This window comes from Corticium candelabrum, chromosome 5 (assembly GCF_963422355.1).
Source record: "Corticium candelabrum chromosome 5, ooCorCand1.1, whole genome shotgun sequence".
Lineage (NCBI taxonomy): Eukaryota > Metazoa > Porifera > Homoscleromorpha > Homosclerophorida > Plakinidae > Corticium > Corticium candelabrum.
Genome location: NC_085089.1, coordinates 575,309 through 598,407, shown reverse-complemented (window position 1 = coordinate 598,407; position 23,099 = coordinate 575,309). Strand labels below are relative to the sequence as shown.

At 42.9% G+C, this 23,099-nt stretch overlaps 1 protein-coding gene across 1 annotated transcript; it reads right to left on the bottom strand.

Annotated features, from left to right (window-relative positions):
- Positions 1-24: 24 nt before the first annotated feature.
- LOC134180577 (uncharacterized) lies at positions 25-23,099 on the bottom strand. The gene is made up of 60 exons (XM_062647759.1): positions 23,019-23,099; positions 22,881-22,916; positions 22,404-22,820; positions 21,715-21,753; positions 21,397-21,649; positions 21,198-21,334; positions 21,105-21,131; positions 20,610-21,047; positions 20,504-20,545; positions 20,030-20,434; positions 19,930-19,971; positions 19,445-19,861; positions 19,336-19,383; positions 18,891-19,277; positions 18,787-18,825; positions 18,534-18,719; positions 18,087-18,215; positions 17,621-18,031; positions 17,525-17,557; positions 17,041-17,466; positions 16,443-16,662; positions 15,785-15,926; positions 14,328-14,433; positions 14,086-14,139; positions 13,624-14,025; positions 13,514-13,555; positions 13,190-13,442; positions 13,000-13,136; positions 12,916-12,939; positions 12,441-12,860; positions 12,338-12,379; positions 11,602-12,048; positions 11,125-11,541; positions 11,014-11,061; positions 10,551-10,952; positions 10,436-10,480; positions 10,203-10,376; positions 10,004-10,126; positions 9,523-9,936; positions 8,989-9,465; positions 8,690-8,920; positions 8,539-8,622; positions 7,501-7,545; positions 7,035-7,430; positions 5,512-5,553; positions 5,199-5,448; positions 5,008-5,144; positions 4,915-4,941; positions 4,417-4,848; positions 4,300-4,341; positions 3,344-3,739; positions 3,049-3,090; positions 2,483-2,896; positions 2,365-2,412; positions 1,669-2,067; positions 1,555-1,596; positions 1,267-1,440; positions 1,073-1,198; positions 579-989; positions 25-505 (listed from the first exon to the last, which is right to left on the bottom strand). Exons 1-60 carry the CDS (start codon positions 23,077-23,079, stop codon positions 234-236), a joined length of 12,372 nt encoding a protein of 4,123 aa, XP_062503743.1. The 5' UTR covers positions 23,080-23,099; the 3' UTR covers positions 25-233.

Genomic DNA, 23,099 nt, shown 5'->3' with positions numbered 1-23,099 from the left:
GAGAATATAATAGTTCTGCCACGTTTGCGACAAACTAGTGATGGGATTTGTACGTCCATTTCTTTTCGTATATTGTAGTAACTATAGTAAGTAGTATATACGGCATTAAAAGGGGCACCATTCGTTTGAATGTCACGGCAATGGTACATAAAAGTCACATGTGATCCAAATATAATGCAAACATGACATTAACAAAACTACAGCCCGTAGAGTGTGTCAGCCTTGCTGATTCACTATTCTAGCTCAATAGGCTCCACATCGTCGTCATCGGTGTCTTCTGTTATCGGCTCTGTCTCTTCGAGTGGGTCAGCTTTCAGTTGACGGTAGGAACTCGTCGACGGCGAACTTCTCTTTCTTTTTTTCCGCATCAAGACGACGACGGTAACGGCGATCACGACAGCTACTGCAATGAGCGCAATAACCAGGCCCGCAACACCGGCGCTAGATAGACCGCTACTGCTTGGTTTTTGTGTGTTATCACTGTTATGTGCTGAACTGGAACCATCTAGAAGGAAGACACGCCACTGAAACATGCGACATGCATGATACTTTTACAACATTTCTCTTTGCTCACGCACTCATTGCCTTTTTGCAGACATAGCCGAACCTCGATTTACAACTGATTAATCTCCACATTCCGGCGTTTTCGCTTCCCATCGGATTCATACCTATACAATGATCGCTACTCCCACTCACGGCATCGCTGTATGTTGTCGGTGCCAAGAAACTGTAGGAAAATGGTTCGTTATCACTCCACACGTAATTTGACTGTCCAGTTACAGAAAGTCCAATCCAGACGATACCAGCAAATGGTGGCAGTTGGGACATGATAAATGCTTGCTCGTAATGATTGGCAATTGTAACGAGATCACCTCCACCGGCTTTGCAAAGTTGTTGAGCATCAGAATACAACACAGCAGACTGTGATGTTTTAGCAACAATTAAATAGCAAGACGCATTGTGTTCAATCCATCCAGGATCACAACCAACTGTATATACAATCAACACAACAGATTATAAACCTTTCGTTTGTGTTGGCGTGTGGAACGAGCGCATGTCCCAACGTACCAACCTTTAGTAGGAGATCTAACTGTGAAGGATCCGTGAGAGGGACCGTGACTATATGACATTATTCCGTTAGCGTTGAACGAAGGATACGAACCGTGGTCAAGAACAGAATGTACTGATACCGTGCCTCCTAAACAATGCAAACGAACCGGCTGTCAATTGCAAATCTAAGAAGAAAGGGTACGTATGTCAGTTCACCTTCTGTACCGATGATACCCGAATGAATTGCAGCAAGACAAATACTGGAATCACCCGTATATATTTGCCATCCCCAGATTGGAGCAGATTCGAGTGAACAGCCTGATCCCTGCAGTGATGGGCAAGACACCATAGAACATGACGGGCACGAGTCGAACGTCGCTGTGCAGTCAACTGGAAAAGCATTAACGTTTCAAATCATTACATTGCATGCTAGCAATACGTGATACCATACATGATACTGTAAACAAGCACGTCGTAAATACAAGTAAAAGCAATATGACCTACTTGCTGTACCGTTGACAGGCGGTGCCGTACTGGGATAAGGAACTGCACAACAACATCAAATAGTGGAAGTTGGAAATTCTTCCAATGAATGTGATCATGTGATCATGTCTGTACCTTTCCTCGTTTTGCATATGAAAGGAAGCTTTGCATCACAATTCCTGTCATGCCAGCGAGCATTTCCTCGATTAAAATAAACGCAGTTCTCTGCGCCTTCGTAATCATCGGGTTGTCCTCTAGCCCACGAAATCACTTGCACTGGATTTCCGTCTGTCCATGTATATTGATGTTCATTCCTACGATCGTTGAGTCCGATCCACACGTAGCCACCTGTAATACGGGCATCACGGACCAGTCTCCACAAGTCAGTCGATTCCTTTGGAGTGAGAATGCTGGCCAGATGAGATCCCATGCTAGAGCAAGTAGACTCTGCGGCGGGCCACGTTAGTGCCGTGTTGTTGATAAAGTAACAATAACCATTACCAGCTGATGATCTCCAGCCATCAGGACAATAACCTAGCAGACAAAATGAGTCAAACAGTGGTGTGTGTGTGTGTGCGTGTGTGTGTGTGTGTGTGTGTGTGTGTGTGTGTGTGTGTGTGTGTGTGTGCGTGTGTGTGTGTTTGTGGTGTGTGTGTGTGTGTGTGTGTGTGTGTGTGTGTGTGTTTGTGGTATGTGTGCGTGTGTGCGCGCGCGCGTGTGTGTTTGTGGTGTGTGTGCGCGCGTGTGTGTGTTTGTGGTGTGCGTGTGTGTGCGCGTGTGTGTGTGTGTGTGTGTGTGTGTGTGTGTGTGTGCGTGTGTGTCAGCACTGACCATAACTTGACGGTTGTGGAATTGTCTTAGGAGTAGCGCTGACTCCTCCTGAAATAGAAAAACGTACATCTAGAGCATCAAACGACTCATCACATCCCAAGACAACAAACGTGCATACGTCGAAGCTTCTTGCAAATGTAAGCAAAGCTTTTGGTACATTGATTGTCGTTCCAGTAGTGACCGTTGACGAGATCTCCACAATCTTCAAAACATTGCCAATTGTTTGGCTCTCCTGCATTCCAATATGTGAAAGACATGGGAGATCCATCGACCCACGCAAAGTTTCCCTCTTTGTCACGATCACTCAAGCCAATCCACATTCTGTAAGTATAAGACGAATCGTTCAAGTTGATGATTGAATTGGCAATGAACTCTTCCTCGTCTAGGCTAGTGATGCTCGTAAGGTTTGCTCCTACATCATTGCAAGCACTCACTGCATCCATCCACGTTTTACGGTCATTTTTGTTTTTTCCAATGAATTGATAACAATATGGACCGTGACCGACCCAACCGTCATCGCAATCGTATATATCTGATAATACAAAACATTCTTATATCACATATTATCATCACTCAACCTTACACACACACACACACACACACACACACACACACACACACACACACACACACACACACACACACACACACACACACACACACACACACACACACACAACTTACACGGTGGAACGAGAGTCATGGCTGGAAGCTTTACCACACTTCCTAGAAATTGTGACACATTAATTAATTAATTAACACAACCAAACACATGGCACTAGAGTAGAATCGACACTAAATTAAGGATTGTGACTTTAATTAAGTCTGTATGGTATCAGGTATTCAACGCAACGTGCACGTGTGCGTATTTATGATCAAGAATTGCGATGGTCATGAATGGTATGTGTACAAGTCTAGTATACAAATTTTCGCTTGTATCAATGTAGTCTATGCAGATGTCTTGTAATTGCTATCTTACCTATTGGAATCTTGCAAGCAAAATGTCGTATTTGTGAACACGTGAGATCATTCCACTTTCCACTCATGTACATTTCAACACAATCTTCTAGTCCCTTCCAGTTGTCTGGTTGATATCTATTCCAATTTGTAAACTGCACAGGCGAACTATCCGACCACACGTAACCTCCTTCAATGTTGCGATCACTTAATCCTGTCCATAATGAATGTCGCCATTTTGCTTTCTGAGCTTGTTGTACAACAAACTGATTTTCTTCGCTGCTGTGAACGGTCACCAAATCAGCACCGAAAGCCAAGCAACGATCACGGGCGTCTACCCAGCCCAATCGAAGAGGAAGATTAAAATTGTAACAGAAATTATGAAATCTTGTCCAGCCGGTAGAGCACTGCATGGGAGCTGAAACACAATTAATCACACACACACACACACACACACACACACACACACACACACACACACACACACACACACACACACACACACACACACACACACACACACACACACACACACACACACACACACACACACACACACACACACACACACACACACACACACACACACACACACACACACACACACACACACACACACACACACACACACACACACACACACACACACACACACACACACACACACACACACACACACACACACACACACACACACACACACACACACACACACACACACACACACACACACACACACACACACACACACACACACACACACACACACACACACACACACACACACACACACACACACACACACACACACACACACACACACACACACACACACACACACACACACACACACACACACACACACACACACACACACACACACACACACACACACACACACACACACACACACACACACACACACACACACACACACACACACACACACACACACACACACACACACACACCGTTTACCCATTGTAGCTGGAGGGGCAGGTTTTGTAGGTGCAGCCGAATCTGCAAATGCACAAATCTATCAATTGATTACAAATCATTACTAAACAAGCAAGACAAATAGCAGCGGTTAGATACCCGGTCGTCGTTCACATATCCATCCTTGTTTTCCAGTGCATGTCAAGTCATTCCACATTCCATTATACAAATGTTCTGCCGCATACGCGTAAATATGTCCACAGTCTTCTTGGTGTTGATAATCATCTGGCTGGTTTCGTCTCCACGAGGTGAACATGACTGGTCCATGATCAGTGTATTCATACAATCCCTCCGTTTGCACATCATTTAATCCAATCCACATATAGTTCATTCTTGAATCAGAATCAGCATAAAGAGGAAGACTCTTGACAATGAAAGCATTCTCATACAAATCGTCGATTCGAACTAAATGACTATTCTTCGACACACAATCACTTTCGGCATCCGAGAATGACTTTCCAGTCGTCGTATTACCATTCGTGAACAAATAGCAATGCTGATTGTATGACAGCCAATGAGATGGACAAGATCCTGAAACAAATCAATCACACACAATAAATGGGTTTTTGGGTTCTTAAACAGACATTGCTGTCACACCTGTTGTCAGTGGTTGATGTGGTTGATCTTATTGGTAAGAGAGAGAAAAGCATTACACTGATGATAATAGAGTACGTCACTGGTGTAACCTACTTGCAGTTGTCTTGCACATATATCGATGAGTATGAGTGCAAGGCATGTCGTCCCACAGTCCAGAATCAAACAAAAGTATTACACAGTCGTCTTCATTAGAATGACTGTTGGGTTGACCTGCTGCCCACGTGCTATAACTAAACATTAATTAAAGACTACCAATCAATGATAAACTGATGTAACTATTTTACATGACTGGTTGGTTGTCAGTCCATAAATAGGAACCCTCTGATGTCTGATCATTCAACCCAATCCACACATCTGCACTCCCTCCAACTTTGGCCACTACAAATGCATGCTCAAACAAGCTACCAATACTCGCTAGTTCTCCACCTTTCTGCTGACAATCTCGTTGAGCTTGAGAATATACTGCCGTGCCAGAACTCAACCAATAACAGTACGAACCATATTGTTCCCATCCAGACTTGCAATATTGAGAAACTAGCAAGAAAACGTAATGTTATTAACTAACAACCACAAATTCATTATTCAATTATTACTGACCCTTTAATGGTGGCCCTGGTGTAGATGCTATTTTACCACCTGCTGGAAAGACGTAACACCACAAAAATCAGTATCATGCAATGAGTGTGTGCATGTGCGTGTGCGTGTGTGTGTGTGTGTGTGTGTGTGTGTGTGTGTGTGTGTGTGTGTGTGTGCGCAAGCGCATATGTGCGTGTGTGTGTTGAACCACTACTACTAGAAGTCCAATGTGGTCTTCGTTCAAGTAGAGAAACCATTGATCAAATATGGTTAGTTTGTCAGTTAATTGAAAAGTCCAGTGAACATAAGTGGTACCTAGAGATATTCTCAGTCTACTTTTGAAAGAGAGAGGCATTGAGGAACAAGTTGTACAATTGATTGTTGACATTCATGGAACACATTGTGTTGTCAAATCCAAAGGTGAGAAGTCCTCAAAATTTGAAGTTACAACTGGCGTACGTCAGAGTTGTGTTATGTCTCCTGTATTATTTAATCTCGTCAAGAACAAGATTATATGTGAAGCACTAAACAAAGCTAAAGTCGGCGAAGTAGAAATTGAATACAGGAAAGAGGGAAGTCTCTACATGAACTACAGAGTCAAAGCTCAAGAAACTAGTGTCATCAAAGCTGCTATGTATGCTGATGATTTAGCTTCAATTGGGAAGACCTCGGGTGAACTGCAAAAGTTAGTAGACAGTCTACACAAACCTTGCTGTAAATGGAGAATGAAAATCAGCATCAAGAAAACAAAAGTTTTGAGCACTGGTTGCGAGCAGGCATGTATTCTTCTTGACAGTTCTGTTCTTAAAAACGTTACAGAGTTTACTTACTTGGGGAGTATCATAAGCCAAAATGGTGGATGCAATGCTGAAATTGATGCTCATATAAGCAAAGCAAGTAAAGTTCTTGGTTCCTGGAAGAAAAGGGTATTTGCCAACAGACAGTTTTCAATCTCCACAAAGATGAAAATTTTCTGTGCTTTGGTGAGACCAGTTTGCTATATGGCGGTGAGACTTGGTCCGTTACACAAGCAAACGTACAACGCTTAAATACATTCCACAGCGGTGCATTCGATCGATTCTTGGTGTCTCAAGATGAAATAAAATCAAGAATTCAGACAATTTAGAAACGAGCATGTGAATACCCTATTGCTATGACACTACAGAGACAACGATTGCAATAGCTGGCCCATCTGCTTCGCATGAGTGACAATTGTCCCCAAAAACAACTACTTTGCAGCAGACTTAGTAATGCAACAGGACCAATACATGGGCCTAAACAGAGATGGATAGATGTTGTCACAAGAGACCTAAGGTCATTACATATCAGTCTTTGTGATGCTGATGATCACGCTGCTTGGGGAAGAGCTATTACGCTGTGTTGCCAAACCCCATAGTGGGTATGGTGGAATCAAGGTCAAGGTGTGTGTGTGTGTGTGTGTGTGTGTGTGTGTGTGTGTGTGTGTGTGTGTGTGTGTGTGTGTGTGTGTGTGTGTGTGTGTGTGTGTGTAGTCCAATCAACTGAACAACGTTCTATCAGCTTACTTTTTATCTTCTTGCAAACATACGCTGTCACATCATCACAGAATCTGTCCGTCCAGTATCCAGAGAATGTATCCATAGCGATACAATCCATCCCCACTTCAGTTGTAAATCCCTTCTTCCAGTAAGTGTACGACACAGGACTGTCGTCCGTCCAGTGATATCCGTGTGCTGTAGCTCTCGAGTTCATTCCAATAAAAACGGACGCCACGTTGGATGCATTCTTGCGTAGCATGGACAACAAAAAGTTTTGTTCGCTAGTAGAGTGGATGCTAACAAGATTTGCTTGATCTTTTTGACAAGAAACCAAACTGGCAACCCATGACTTTGCATCACTAGTGCTAACACCCCGCAGTTGGTAACAATAATTACCAAATTTCATCCATCCGCCAGAACAATCTACAAAGTCAGAACATATAATTAATTAATTAATTAATTGATTGATTTAAAAGGGCGGTCATTACGTTACCTGAAGCTGCTGCGTGTACAATCGCACTCACACAGAACAGGAACACTAAATGCAAACGCTGTTAGCTTAACTTCACTACAAGTTGGCGTTTCCAGTATCGCAGCAAATCCGCCCCGCGTATACAGAAGGTCTTGGACACGCGAGACTAACCAACGCGAAACCCAAATAGAGTGCCGTTCAAAGCGTAGAAACGTCGTTAAGCTACGTATCGCCATCTATGCGCAGCATGATGACTATATTTTAGATTCTAACGGTCATATGTGTAGAGTACCGAGCTAGACACGCTCATCGATATCGCGTTAGGTGATGAAGTGGGGACCTTGTAGGGAGCAGTAGCATCATGCATTCATTGCCTTACCTGCAGTTAGGAGACGAAAGACGTCTCTTCCAGCTATAAAACCCATCTATATATAGTCGCTGAGTTTAGCCCGCCGAGACCGCTGGTATAAACCGCGAGCACAGACTCGTGAGCCACGCCTTCGTTATTCCCGTATGTTTAATCTCACCGCATTGACATCTGCGAATGGCGAAAGCGCGGCGAGACTGGTCACAAGTCTACGTGAGCACACAGTAGGTCCAGAGTTCTACAGTGTGATGTCTAGCATGCGCAGCCTCACGAAACTAAAATTCCGTTGTCTAGAGCTATTTTTAGTGTACAACATCTAATTTCATGTTTTCAATATCTACTATTATTATATATCTACGTCTTACGAATTTATGCAGTTCAAAGTATCAGCCAAAAGTCACGTGGCTGTATGTTTCCACCACAATACGTATTAGTTTCTAATTGATAGACATGTAAGAGTCTCCAGTGAACTTCTTTTTTTTCCCGCTGCTCTGATACACAAACCAATGTGGTTTGCACATGTTTCGATAAATGAGTCGTGTGACGCGTACGTCGATCTGCTGTCGTCGTTAAATTGCACGCACGCACACACACACCACAAATTTGAAAACGCAGCAGCGATTTCTAGGACTGAAACAACATAGACGATCGACACTACTAATTAACACGTGGCGACGCAACGCAAAACACACTGACAAACTTGACACAAGCAAATATTCCTCCAGTCGTGTTTGGAAGAGAGCTCACGTGAACCAACACTATCATATCACACACGCCTGTATAAAATATTGACAAATGAGCTATAGAGCATGATCGAACGAATATCTTTCAATAAACAATTTTAATCCAATCGAATGGGGGAATCGTCTTCATCGTCCGTGCTGGCGTTACACGTGGAAGATTCATCTCTCAGTTGAGTGTAGGATGAAAGCGATTTTCGACGACGTCGGTATACAAAGCAAATGCTAGCAACACAGACGACTGCAACCAGAAAAACAACAGCGATGGCAATAGCTGCAATGACACCAGCAGAGAGACCAACACTTTCACTCACAGTCGTCCCCTTGTGGGCTGCTAGAAATTAGAAAGAACAATTAACGTTCAATATCTTAGATGAGAAAACGTTACAAGGTGACATGCACCTGACACTGCATGTCGTGCAAATTTGCAAGCATATGGAAGCGGACTGTGACAGTTCTCATCCGAAAACATTCCGTCTGCGGTATTCAATGCTACACAATTGAGCGAATGGTGCTTGTCGTCGGGTTCGTTACTTTGCCAATACAATTCTGTGTTGTTCGTCGTTGAGTTGTCAGACCACACGTAACGTCCTTCAACTTCTGCATCGTTGAGCCCTATCCACATCTGCTTGTACGTTGAATGATGCGCCCAGCGGCGCACAAATTGTAGCTCAGCCAATGAATGAATACTTAAAAGATCAGAAACATTATACGCTGCTCTGCAAGCAGCCCGAGCTGAATTCCAGTCCAACGTACAATTTAAGTCTCTGCAACTTGGTGTGATGACGTAACAAGAGGATCCAAACGTCATCGTGCCATTGGGGCAAGGAGCAAGTGTAGTCATAGAACCGGGTCCAGTGTGTGACACAGGCGTATCAACTGTAAATAAACGAGATGCACGAATGTAACTTAAGCAGCAACAGTGTGTCATCTTACCGAGCAACTTTTGACAAATATATCCTCGTCGTGAATTACAATAGGTAACATGCCATGCTGCAGGCTCATCACCACTGTTCCCATTCATTTCTGCACAGTTCTGAGAATTACTAACGTCTCGTGGTTGCCCTTGAGCCCAGAAATGATAATTCAATGGTAATCCATCAACCCAAACATAATTGCCTTCCTCGTTGATATCATTCAGTCCAATCCACAACTGATCGACACCATTCGGTAGTTGTGACTGCAGAAATGAACGTTCTCTCTCTGAATCGATGACAACCAAATGAGCGTCTACGTTCTGACATCTCTGTTCTGCCTCTTGCCATGACACAGCAGTCGCACCATTGTCCACACTCGGCACAATCTGATAACAAAAATGATTATGTTGGATCCAACTCAAACCACAAGGAGCTACACAACAAAGAGCAAAGTATTGCAAAATAATTGAGTGAGGAGATCAACAATCCATCTATCATACGTAGTGAATTAAACTTAAATGTAAATCCATCAGATGTTCCATGTGGACTCGACATAACACCGTTATTAGTGTAGCCAACAAAAACGTCACGAGAACCGACACTGAAGACATTTACTAGACCACCTGATATGACACAACAAACACAGAAAATCAGCAATTCAAATATCAGGCGACGTCTAGAGTTTACAGTATTGAATACCATCATTATCCAGCAATCCTGATTGAATGGCAGCTCGACAAATGCTGGAGTCATCTGTGTAAACTTGCCAACCCCATACCAAATAGTTTGCATCGTAACTACAGTCATGAGGGCACAAAACGAGTTTACAGCGATCACACTGATTGTAAGTCGTATCACACACAACATAATTCACTATACAAACAAAACATTATGCCATACAACAGAAATCAATGAGAAAGATATGCGTTAACCTTTTGGAGAAACACTAGTGGGAAGAGAAGACGTTGGATATGGAACTGGATAAATAGCACAACAAGTACGAACAGTTATAATTGATTCAACAAAAAAAGTGGTGAGTGGCCTTACTCTTGCTTCTCTTGCAAACTGATGGGTACTTGGCAGTGCAGTGTTGGTCATTCCATCTGTTACCGTTTGTATTGAGATAAACACAGTTCTGTTCTCCACCATAATCATTTGGCTGGTATTGCTGCCATGATGTGATCAACACTGGCAAGCCATCGGTCCACACAAACGAGTGCTCGTTCTGACGATCATTCAATCCAATCCACACATTATGTTCCATCCCTTTGATTAGATTGATGACACCGTTTACAACACTGGTAGCTTCACCACTACTCATAATACTAAGAAGATGAGCTCCTTGACTAACGCAATATTTCTCTGCTTCTATCCAATTAAGACTTGTAACATGAGCAAGGTAGCAGTATCCTCCTATGCCCACCCAGTTCCCAGAGCTAGGACAGTAGCCTGCACACAATAGCATTTTTACATACATTACACATTTGCACGCCACCACTCACTCACAGACCATGTGTAATGGGCTTGGGAAGTGAAAAGGATGGAGCTGTAGCACCAGCTAGAAACACAGTATTGTGATACAAAACATGTACACTAAATTGTCAAGTTTTGTAAGACATACGTCTAAGTCGTCTACAAATAAAGGAATGCAGCTCACTGCATTGAGCATCATCCCAAAACTGACCATTTACCAACAGCGCACAATCCTGACTTCCTCTGTTGTTAGGTTGGCCAGGACCCCAATTAGTAAATGACATGGTTGCCGTATCATCAACCCACTGAAACGTTCCCTCCTTGAAAACATCCGACAATCCAATCCACATTTCAGATGTAAAGTCCGAGTCATTAAGACTCAGTAAGTAATTTCCAATATATTCCTGCTCTTCTAGAGATGTAATGCTTGTCAGATCCGTGTTCTCTTGCTTTTGACAAAATTGTAAAGCCTCAAGCCATGTTTTCCTGTCTCCACTGTCTTTACCATAAAATGCATAACAGTAAAGACCATACCCAGTCCAACCAGTAGGACAACTGAAATTATCTAAAGACATACAAGTATATTCAAGTACATTCTACCAATTGAATGCAAATCTTGACATACAGTATGATGGCAGTGTGGGGTTGCTTGCAATTGGACTCAAGAAAACACTTATCTTGCATACAAAGTTGCGCACTCGACTGCAAGCCAAGTCATTCCAGTTGGCAGTAGCACGATTCGTCAGCATCTCGATGCAATCCTGTTGGCCAAACCAATCGTTTGGTTGTCCTCGGCTCCAGTGTGTAAAAGACACCGGTGAGCCATCAGACCAAACATAACCTCCGTTGACATTACGATCGTTCAGTCCAGTCCAGACAGAATGAGTCCACTTTACCGCCTGAGCTTGCTGTACAACAAATGACACTTCATCCAGACCGTGTAAACTTACCAAATCGGCACCAGATTGCAAACAGCGTTCACGAGCATCCGTCCACGTGAGACGAATTGGATTGTCAAACTTATAGCAGTAATTGTTCCATTTTATCCATCCACTAGAGCATTGCAAAGAAGCTAAAACCAAAAGCAGTACACATATGTCAACTACTAATCACACCAGTTAACATTACAACATAACACATTAATTGTAATACGTTTGCTTGCATATTTCAACTCCTTGATTAAACGCAATTTATAACTCTTGTTAACTACAGATAAATTAAATGAAAAGACTTTCATATTTTGCACAAATGACTGTAAATAGAAAAGAATCATAGTAATATTATACTCAAACGTACGAACTAACACAGAGATCAATCACTAATCATGCAATTAATAATTACAATGTAAAGCTGTTTCTTACTAGCAGCTGTAGAGATTGGTGACTTTGTTGGTGTTGCTGTATCTAGAGTATAAATAATTACTTAAAAGATTTCGGTAAGCAAGTAAGACTGATTGCGAGCAACCTGGCCGTGTCTCACAAATAAATCCCTGCTTAGATCCACATAAACGATCATTCCAAACACCACTTGACAATCGATCAGAAGGCTGGACATACAATTCAACACAATCTTCAGAATGACGAGCATCGTCTGGCTGGTTAAGCCGCCATGATGTAAATGTGACTGGCCACATGTCTGTCCATTCATAAAGACCTTCGCTCTGCATATCATTTAGCCCAATCCACATCCGATGTTGCTTGCTTCCACCAGCAAGAGGAAACTGAGCCACAAGAAATGCATTTTCAAGCATATTGTTGACATGAGCCAGATGAGCATGATGTTTCTGACAGTACAATTCGGCTTCGGTGTAGTTACTGTATGTGGCATTATCCAATAGATAGCAGTGACCATTAAACGAGACCCAGCCAGGCATGCACGTGGAGTCTGGCAAAGTTACAATCATCAGACCATACGACACGTTTTAATGTCATGCACTCACCGATTCCAGGGCGAGACGTGGAACCTACAATAAGACGATCAGCAATCACTGTGAATCCAACACACGTATGACGCTGTAACTTACCTGCAACTTTCTGGCACAAATATGAGTTCTTTTCGTCACATGCAACATCACTCCAATGACTAGTTGTTGTGTTCATCACTATACAGTCTTCATGATCTGATTTACTGTTTGGCTCGCCATACCCCCAATTTGTATATCTAATAGTTACACGTTACTACGTCAAAAACAAGTGACAACTAGAAAGACTTACTCGACGTCACTTGTATCCGACCACACATACTCTCCCTCGTTGCTCTCATCATTTAAACCAATCCAAATGTGAACTCCTCTTGGCACTAACGTAAACAGAAAAGCTTGCTCGTAGACGCTGTGAACAACAGCAAGACTACCCTGACTGTTGACACAGTCCTGCTCGGCAATGTGATATGTTGACAACCCTGTTTTGTATTGATAGCAATTAAAACCATACTGATGCCAGCCAGGCTCACAAAAAAAGACAAATGCTATGACAAGAAATGGTGACAGTAACCTACCAGCTCTAAACGTACTCGAATAGATGTAACATATAACTTACAGAGTGTTGGAGGTTGTTGCGAAGGAATTTTACCTCGAGTTGCTATACAAATAAACAACATTTGCACCATTAAAATACACGACGCTACGTTGCAACTGTCCGCATCTTACGATTTCTCATTTTACAGATGTAACCAGTAGAATCATCACACGCACGGTCCACCCAATAGCCTGTAGCTGTTTCAATTGCTATGCAGTCTTTTCCTTGATCAGTCACAAATCCAGGCTTCCAGTGAGTGTACGAGACAGCACTATTGTCACTCCATTGATAACCGCCTTCCGTTTGCCGAGAATTCAAACCAATGTACAACGAAGCAACGTTAGAGGCATTGCCTTTGAGAAAACTTGAGACAAAGAACTGCTCTGTCTGTCGATGGATGCTTGCAAGATACGAAGTTGGAATTCCAGATCGGCAATCGTGTCGAGCTGTTGTCCAACTCTTAGATCGAGCAACATTAACGCCTCTGATTTGATAGCAATAGTCATTGTATTCAAACCATTTAGATGGACAACCTATAATACACAATGACAGCTGCATGCTGAACTAGTCTGTATCTCTTGATCATCACTTGCCTGATGACATGACTTGTCCCTGCAGTGACATCAACCACAGTAACAGTATGAACCCTACAACAAATTTGTGTTGTTTAGCAGCTAGAATTAGGCTTAAATAATCATTGTTGCTTTAATGTGTGTGTGTGTGTGTGTGTGTGTGTGTGTGTGTGAGAGAGAGAGAGAGAGAGTGGTGTCTGTGTGTTTAGTTAAACGTATATAAAATTAAACAATTAATACTTAAACTACATATAACCTGCCACCTTGTCTAGAGATTTCCCAGCTCATTTTCAACCTAGACATCTCGTTGTAACGCACACAGCTCACGACACCACAACACGACGCAGGTAATCTACACCACCACATCGATCATCTCACGTGATGGTACCAAGTACCGCATAGACCTGCGGTGCCAGCCCACACATAAGACGGTGGAAACTATTGTGCGCACCATAATTAGTGAACCGTGGAATGCAGCTATTGGACAGCGGTGCCCTCCATAGCCTCGGAACCAGACCGCTTTTGCACGTGAGAGGGCGGGTGAGAGGGCGGGGAGAAAAAAGTGGTCTGGGGACTACGCCGATCAAACCTAGTTCGAAAGAGGAGGGTTCTTGTTCGCTCAATTGCAACCGCGCCAATCAAAACCCACGCCTTCAGGAAGGCGGCCAATCGGTGATGAGAATGCTACTAGCAACTCAGCACGACACGCTATTGCGTATGCAGGTGCAATAGGTTATGAGGTAAGTGATCGCAATTACAGCTTGCTAAGGTGTTAGTGTGTGAGTGTACGAACGTCCTTGTTGACTGGTAGTTACGGATGACTTCGGAGCAATGCCTGACGATGAAGCCATTGCAACTGCCATGTCCAGCGTTTTGACTCTGTTCGGCGTGCAGAATTTGAAGCCACTGCAGATGCTATCTCTTCGCCTCCTTGTCCGTAGACGGGACGGGACGTCTTCGCGTGCTTTCCTACGGGCTTTGGAAAGTCGCTAATTTTTCGTCTTCTCCCACACGTTTGTGCCCGACTAGCATTGCAGCCAATGGCTTCTGGCAATATCCCGTGGATCCTGTGGTGCTATTGGTGACTCATTGAAGTCGCTGATGAGAGATCAGGTCGCTATTTTAAGCGCAAAAGATTTACAGCTGCCTTTGCTGGTGAGTCGGATTCGTCAGATGCTGCTATGAAGGTAGGGAAATTCCCCTATGTCTATGGAAGCCCCGAAGTGCTTGTCGGCCGCGGCTCACGCGAGTGGCGATGTGCCTTACAAGCAAATGAGTCGAGAGAGCGGTTCGTGGCCGTGGTAGTGGACGAAGCTCACACAGTAGTTCAGTGGTAAGGCAAAATCCTGTCTTTTCTTTGCGTTTTGTAGTCGTCTAGTTGCAATCGGTGATGTGGAATTCCTGCTTGGTCCCAAACAAGTTGTGTTTTTCGCGCCCTGACGTAAACTTACTGTCGCAAATTCTGCACTTGTGAAGATACAGACTTCCTGGGCGTAAGCAGACTGCTTGCCGTAGACGACATGATGAATCGCGATATTAGTAAACAACAACTGGTTCTCACCACTGTAAGTAGATTGTTAATAGCTAATAACTGTGAGACTTGTTTAGCGTAATAACGAGTTAAGTCGTTACGCCTACTTCCGAACTCACTTACAATAGCGGAGTCCCCAGACCGCTTTTTTTCTCCCCGCCCTCTCACTTGCCTTTCCCGCCCCCTCACGTGCAAAAGCGGTCTGGCTCCGAGGCTATGCCCTCCATACCAGCCGATATTGGTATCAATCGAATGCTCTTTTGCTAAGCCACACCCTACATTCTGTAGCACAACTAATTTTGTCATTGTGTGCGTGTGAGGCGTAAAACAGCTAGAAACAACGTTGACATGCAGCATGATTAAGAACACATTTCGATGATTTTGATGACTGGTGTGAATTGATCACAACTTCTTAAAATTAGCAAAACGAATAAATTATTGTGTGTGTGTGTGTGTGTGTGTGTGTGTGTGTGTGTGTGTGTGTGTGTGTGTGTGTGTGTGTGACAGCAGCATGACTGAGTGATTGAGCTCGTGCATCTGCATTATAGCCAATTGTACTGAGATGTGTCATTGCTGCTACATAAAAACACATGTCTACACCAATCATGTGTTACCCGTTCACGAAAAACACGAAGAGACTAAAAACTCAACACACACCATGCTTGCAGTCTACTTTTTCCATCTCATCTCAAGGCACAACCACATACAGCAAGTAACTGCCACTATGAACAGCAGCAAACAATCATAAACGGCCCACCTGACTGTTTGAAACTATTCTCACATACTTCTAGATTGAGCAACTTGTAAATGAAAATGATGTCATTTTTGTCACACAAACCTAACAAGCTATAGGTCCACTGGCTCATCATCGTCACCTGTCTCATCACTAATGCCACCCAGTAGGCCTCCATCATCCTCATCAACAGCTTTGTTCATAATATTGTAGCGGGCGCTTGAATCTCTTCTTCTGCATATACATATGATTACAACCAAAACCACAGCAATGATTGCTACTAGCAGTAGCGTTCCCACAACAATTCCAGCAACCGCACCTTTTGACAGTCTGCCTAAAATAGATAAATACAGATAATCAATATTATCTAGAGCACAAGCAATGTTTTGTGTGTGTGTGCGCATGTGTGTGTATCTGCGTGTGCTTGTCTGTCTGTCTGTCTGTCTGTCTGTCTGTCTGTCAGTCAATACATATTTTCTTATACACGACATTGTTACAGTCTATGCTAAAAATTGGCAAGTTCTAAGACAACTAGGACCCAAGAGGTACCTAACTACAACTAAGAGTCAAACAGTTGACAATAATATGTCTGTCTGTCTGTCTGTCTGTCTGTCTGTCAATACATATATTTTCAAAGAACAACACTATTACATTCTAGTCTGGCCTGTCTGTCTGTCTGTCTGTCTCTGTTGAATCTCAGGAATGTACTTACTTTTAGCAGAAAGTGGCATTTCACAGGCATAAGAGTACAGGGAAACGCAATCCTTGTCAGTGATTTTGCCATTCTGAAGCATAGCAACACAGTCTTCTGTACCATCCTTGTCGTCAGGTTCTCCTGCTGCCCAATCCAGACCTCGCTCTCCTACAGGAGTGCCATCCGACCACACATAAATGCCTTCAGTTGCTTTATCATTCAATCCAATCCATACATGCCCCCAACCAAGAATTGGCAGGACGTATTGTGCCTGTCGTAGTTCGCTGAATGTGTTGACACTTATTAGGTCAGCACCAGAAGCTTTTGCCTCACATGCAGCACGAGCACCATCCCAGCTCAACTGGCAATCACTACTAATACAATCAGGAGGAGTGGCCCAGTAACATTTAGCATTCAGCATAATCCAACCGTCTGGGCAGTCTCCTGTTACAGTTTCAACAATGCTATAACAAAACATCAATCTCACGAGAACAGAACAAACCTTGGATGAGTATAAACGATGTAGGACTGGCTTCTTCAAACAAACAAAAACAGATTTCAATATATTTCTCTCTAAAGCCAAGTCAAGAATGATTACCAACAAATTTCTCACAAATATATCCGGCTTTTATTATTTCACAGTTTGCAGTGCTCCACGTTCCTGATTGGTGCCCACTGTCAAGATTCATTAAGACACAGCTCTCGTTGTGATTAACATCACTGGGTTGACCAGTTCCCCATACATTAAACTGTACAGGCGTACCATCTGTCCACACAAAGCTGCCATGCTGGTGCAAGTCATTGAGCCCAATCCACACTTGACCAGCTGCTGATGGTAGTTGTGATTGGAGGAACGCTTGCTCTTGTGCACTCTGGATGGCAGTTAGATAAGCACCATTAGACCTGCATTTTTGATGAGCATTAGCCCAAGACTTGGATGAAGTGGGTGAGCCGAAGATGAAATGGTAACATGCATGATTATGAAAGACCCATCCAAGATCACAAACACCTAAAAATGTGACTACACTACAAGAGTTATTAACATGCAGAAAGTCAAGTCTAACGGTTTGATGGCAACGAAAAAGAAAATGAAATGTCCGTGGGACTGTGAGACAGAGAAACGACTCCATTGTCACTGGCTGAACTGTACACAATATGTCTCTCCATTTTCTTCACGGTAAGCACAGATGCATCTGTGTTCAAATAGTAGTGTACACACACACACACACACACACACACACACACACACACACACACACACACACACACACACACACACACACACACACACACACACACACACACACACGAAGGCACGCAGGCAGGCATGCACGCACACACACACAGGCAGGCACGCAGGCACGCACACACACACACACACACACACACACACACACACACACACACACACACACATGCACACACACACACACACACACATGCACACACACGCACACACACGCACACACACATTTTTACTGACTTTTCGTTACAACATTGTTATATCTTACTATCATTTCTTGTAATCAATGCCAGCTGAATTGCAGCTAGGCAAATACTGGAATCACCAGAATAGATCTGCCATCCATACACCTTGCTAGATGATTGTTGGCAGTTTCTTGGACAAGTCACACGTTGACATCCTTTAGTTTTACTAAGACACTGATTGTATGTTGTATCACAACTAATTGCATGTGCTGCCCAAAACAGATTAGCAGTTCACAAACTACTAAACACATACAAACCTATAACAAAAAGTCACACCTGGAGGTAAAAATGGTGACGTTATGCTGGGACATGGACCTGAACAAACACAAATAATCATGTTAAGTGTAAACCATATCAGTCTCAACCATTTAAGGTTTTACTTTTTGGCATTTTGCAAACAAACGGATGTTTGTACCCACATGAAGTGTCTGTCCAAAGACTGTTTTGCCATTTGCTCATGTAAACACAATTCTGTTGCCCATCATAGTCGCTGGGTTCATTCTTTGCCCACGAACTCATCAAAACTGGCGAGCCATCTGTCCACATAAACGTGTGCTCGTTTTCACGATCATTGAGACCGATCCAAATGGTACCAATGCCACTCGATAGTAGTTTAGTAAGAAATGTGCTTTCAGCTGCAGTTACAATGCTGGTTAGGTGACCACCCAAATTAATGCATGTCTTTTCAGCGTCAAGCCACGTCTTCCACTGACTATACATCTTATAACAAAACGGTCCCTTCGATTTCCAACCTTGAGGACAACAACCTAAGACAAACTAAATATATACTAAATCGTATGCTAATCATTGAGAATAACAACAAACCTCCAGCATTATTGATATTATATGGAGGAGTCGGAATTGTCACACCAGCTTCACAACATAATCAGACGTAAAACAATGCAATACATACAAACAAACAATCGAATCTTACGTCTAGGATATTTGCAAATGTATGGTAGGTTTTGAGAACAAGTCAAGTCATTCCATCCGGTAGTACCCCTCAACTCAACACAATCTTCAGCTGCTCGATAGTTGTTAGGTTCGTCCTTATGCCAGTAGATAAAATTGACTGGAGAGTGATCTGTCCAATGGAATGCACCCTCCGCCTCTTGATCGTGTAGCCCAATCCAAGCTCGTGCTTTGAGGCTCGAATCGTTAATCGTCTTCAAGCTATTAGTAAGAAATTCCTGTTCATCCAAACTAGTGATGCTGACCAAATTACCCTTGGTATACATATGCTGACAGTTGTTTGACGAATCCGACCAAGTCGTCTTATTTTCCACAAAAGTGTAGCAATAGGGACCGTGAGAAAATGTATTATCATCATCATTCGGACATGGTTGACCATCTACAACACAACAGAACAAGTACAATAACACATAATGTCAAATACATTGCAACAACTGTAAAGCTCACTGTACGTAGCTATCGTAGCTGCCGGCACTGATAATGATTTCCCTACAAAATGCTTTCAACACTAACACATATTTTGTACATATTTACAAAGCTTGCTCACCAACTCTGATCTTACAAGCCCAGTAGTTCAAACGTCCACAATTGTTGTCATTCCACCTATAACTGTTTTCATGTAGATACATTTCCACGCAGTCTTCTTGTTCTCTATAGTCATTCGGTTCATTGCGGCTCCAGTTGACATATTGCACTGGACTGCCATCAGACCAAACAAAACCACCCTCCACATTACGATCAAATAATCCAATCCACATGCCATTATGAAATCCTGCTTTCTTTGCCTGATCTACAACAAACTTCTGCTCATCCGTATCGTGTATGCTTACTAAGTCTGTCCCATACTGTAGGCACCGATGCAAGGCCTGAATCCAATTCAAGCGGAGATTGTAGCCAAAGTTGTAGCAATAGTTCTTAAAATGAGTGTATCCCTTTGGACATTTACCTGTTGCTACGTGTCAGTAAATTGCGATGATTTGCTACATATTCAATTTAAACATCAGCATGCCAACCTTCTTACCTGGAGTTGGTGTCTGAGGTGCTACAGTTGCAGGAGCATTTGCTAGATCAGAAATCAGGCATGACCATCGATTAGTTATACATGCAGACAAGCAGTCAATATTTACTTGATTGTCGTTCACACACCAGTCCCAACTTTGAGATGCAAAGGTAATCATTCCACACACCATGAGTCAAATGACTTGATGGAAGTACATACAACTCAACACAGTCTTCTTTATAGTTAAAATTGTTTGGTTCTCTTCGTGCCCATGATGTGAATTCAACAGGATAACCATCTGTCCACGTGTACAGGCCTTCACTTTTCATGTCATTTATTCCAATCCACAAATGAGTAGAACGATTACTAACAGTGGCTTTGCCTCCCACTAGTGGATACTGACTGACAATGTATGCATTCTCGTACATGTCATTAATATGAACAAGATGAGAATGACGAGATTCACAAAACGACTTAGCAGACGTGTAGTTACGATTGGCATTTGCATCAAACCAATAGCAATGACCATTATACGAGAGCCAACCACTCGAACAATTTGTAGCAGCTAGAAGAGGCAAACTTTGAAAGCAAATCGATTAACTTCTCATTACCAATTACCTACATGAAGGTGTGGGAGCTGTAGTTTGAGCTGTGCATGTGACAACAAGTTAATAAACAATTACAATTGCACATTCATAAAATAGCAATCACTCACTGGCTGCCATTTCACACATGTAGCTGAGTGTTCCTGAACATGTACGATCATTCCAAAGGCCTGTATGTACTACCAATTCTACACAGTCTTCATGATCTACACGACTGTCTGGCTGACCATATGCCCACTCAGTAAATCTAATAATGTACAATAATTAGAACATGTGGCATCCTAATGCGGCTCAAAAGGCAAAACTAACGTAACATTGCTGTCGTCCGTCCACACATATTCACCCTCTGTTTGTTTGTCGTTAAGGCCAAGCCACATGTTACTCCCTCCATGCAGTTTAGCCAACACGTAGGCTTGTTCATAGACGCTGTTAATGCTAACTAGATGTGCACCTCGAGCTTTACAATTGGTTTCTGCTGTTGCATATGTTGCTTGGTTATAACTGCTGTACCAATAGCAGCGGTCACCATACTGATCCCAGTCATTCTGGCAGTAAACATTCACTAGACGGAGTGTCAGAAATGACAACAATTTGCATACTATAGTAAAGGCTAGGCTCCATCTCTACCTGTGCTGGGAGGAGCTTGTGTGGGCAAAGCTGTTGTTGCTAAACAGTTACCAAAGTCAATTAGTATGGTTTGTGATATGCCACATAGAAAGCAAGTTAAGCTAGAATATGTAGTGTCTTCAAGAGATTTATAACACAATGTAACTGTATTACTTCCCATCTCCGATAACGCCACCTTATTAAATCTCTTTTAGACACAACATATTAGACCCAGATACAGTGCAGGATATAACGGTTCCTCTTTGACAGGGACATCCACAAAAAGTCATCAGATATCCTAATTTGGTTGCAGCAGCAGCATATTATTAATTAGTCTTTTACTGTGTCAATAAATCTAAATATGTACGAATATACAGTATGCATGCATAGTTCCATAAAAGTGAGGTACTGTAGACGTTATGCATGTAACAGGGCCCAGAATGTTTACACATGTTTGTGCTCTTGCTTCTTGAATGAACTGAAGTCACTATAAATTAAGTCTTTATTGCTGTGATTAGATCTAAGCAAACTATAACAGGAAGCAGACCAAAGCAAATAGTCATCTGCATTAACAGACATCACAATGGCTGCCCTGTTGGCTGCGCCAACCTTATGGTAATTAAGTATTGTCAACATGACCGTTATATTCCGCACTGCAGATACCTCATGTTCAGAACAGCTACATAAGTGCTGCACAATAGGATACTGACCCTTTCTCATTTTACAAATATACGCCAATGTTTCATCGCAATTCTGGTCATACCAGTAGCCATCCCCTGTTCCGATTGATATACACTGCTTGCCATGCTCAGTTACAAAACCTGGTCTCCAGTGTGTATAGGACACAGGCGTGTCATCAATCCACGCATATCCACCTCCAGATGTACGTGATGACAAGCCAATGTAGACAGACTGCAAACTGGAGATGTTGGCTGTTTGAGCTAAGAATCTTACGACAAAGTCTTGTTCTTTACTGGAGTGAATGGACACTAACGAGGCACGTCGTGGACTAGCACTTCCATAGTCACAGCTAAGGTAAGCTGACAACCACGTCGCGGCAGTGTAACTGGTACGACCTTGCAACTGGTAACAATAGCTCGCGTACGACTGCCAGCCAGCAGGACAGGCTGAAAGTCACACATCACATTCACACATGCAGACACGTTGAAAGTCTTTGTTTAACTTACAGGGAGTCGAAGAAGAGCATTGAAGTAAAAGAAAGACTAGAATTGAACAGAATCAAGAGTACAAATGAGAGCCACAGAGGATCCCAGTATGGCAGTCAGGACGTCTAGTGACGTAAATCTGACGTGTGAAAAGCTTACCAAGAGAGCCAAATCCCCAAAGCTTCTTTGATATGTCGGTCTTGTCTCCCGTCATCATCATGATGCGATACGAAAACTCCG

What these genes read in the sequence shown, in the direction of transcription:
- LOC134180577 (XM_062647759.1), bottom strand. Translation starts at nt 23,079, where the DNA reads ATGATGATGACGGGAGACAAGACCGACATATCAAAGAAGCTTTGGGGA. An exon ending in CACGTCTCGCCCTGGAATCG is followed by an intron (nt 12,861 to 12,915) that starts GTGAGTGCATGA and finishes TAACTTTGCCAG; the next exon opens with ACTCCACGTGCATGCCTGGC. An exon ending in GATATGTGAACGACGACCGG is followed by an intron (nt 4,342 to 4,416) that starts GTATCTAACCGC and finishes GTGCATTTGCAG; the next exon opens with ATTCGGCTGCACCTACAAAA.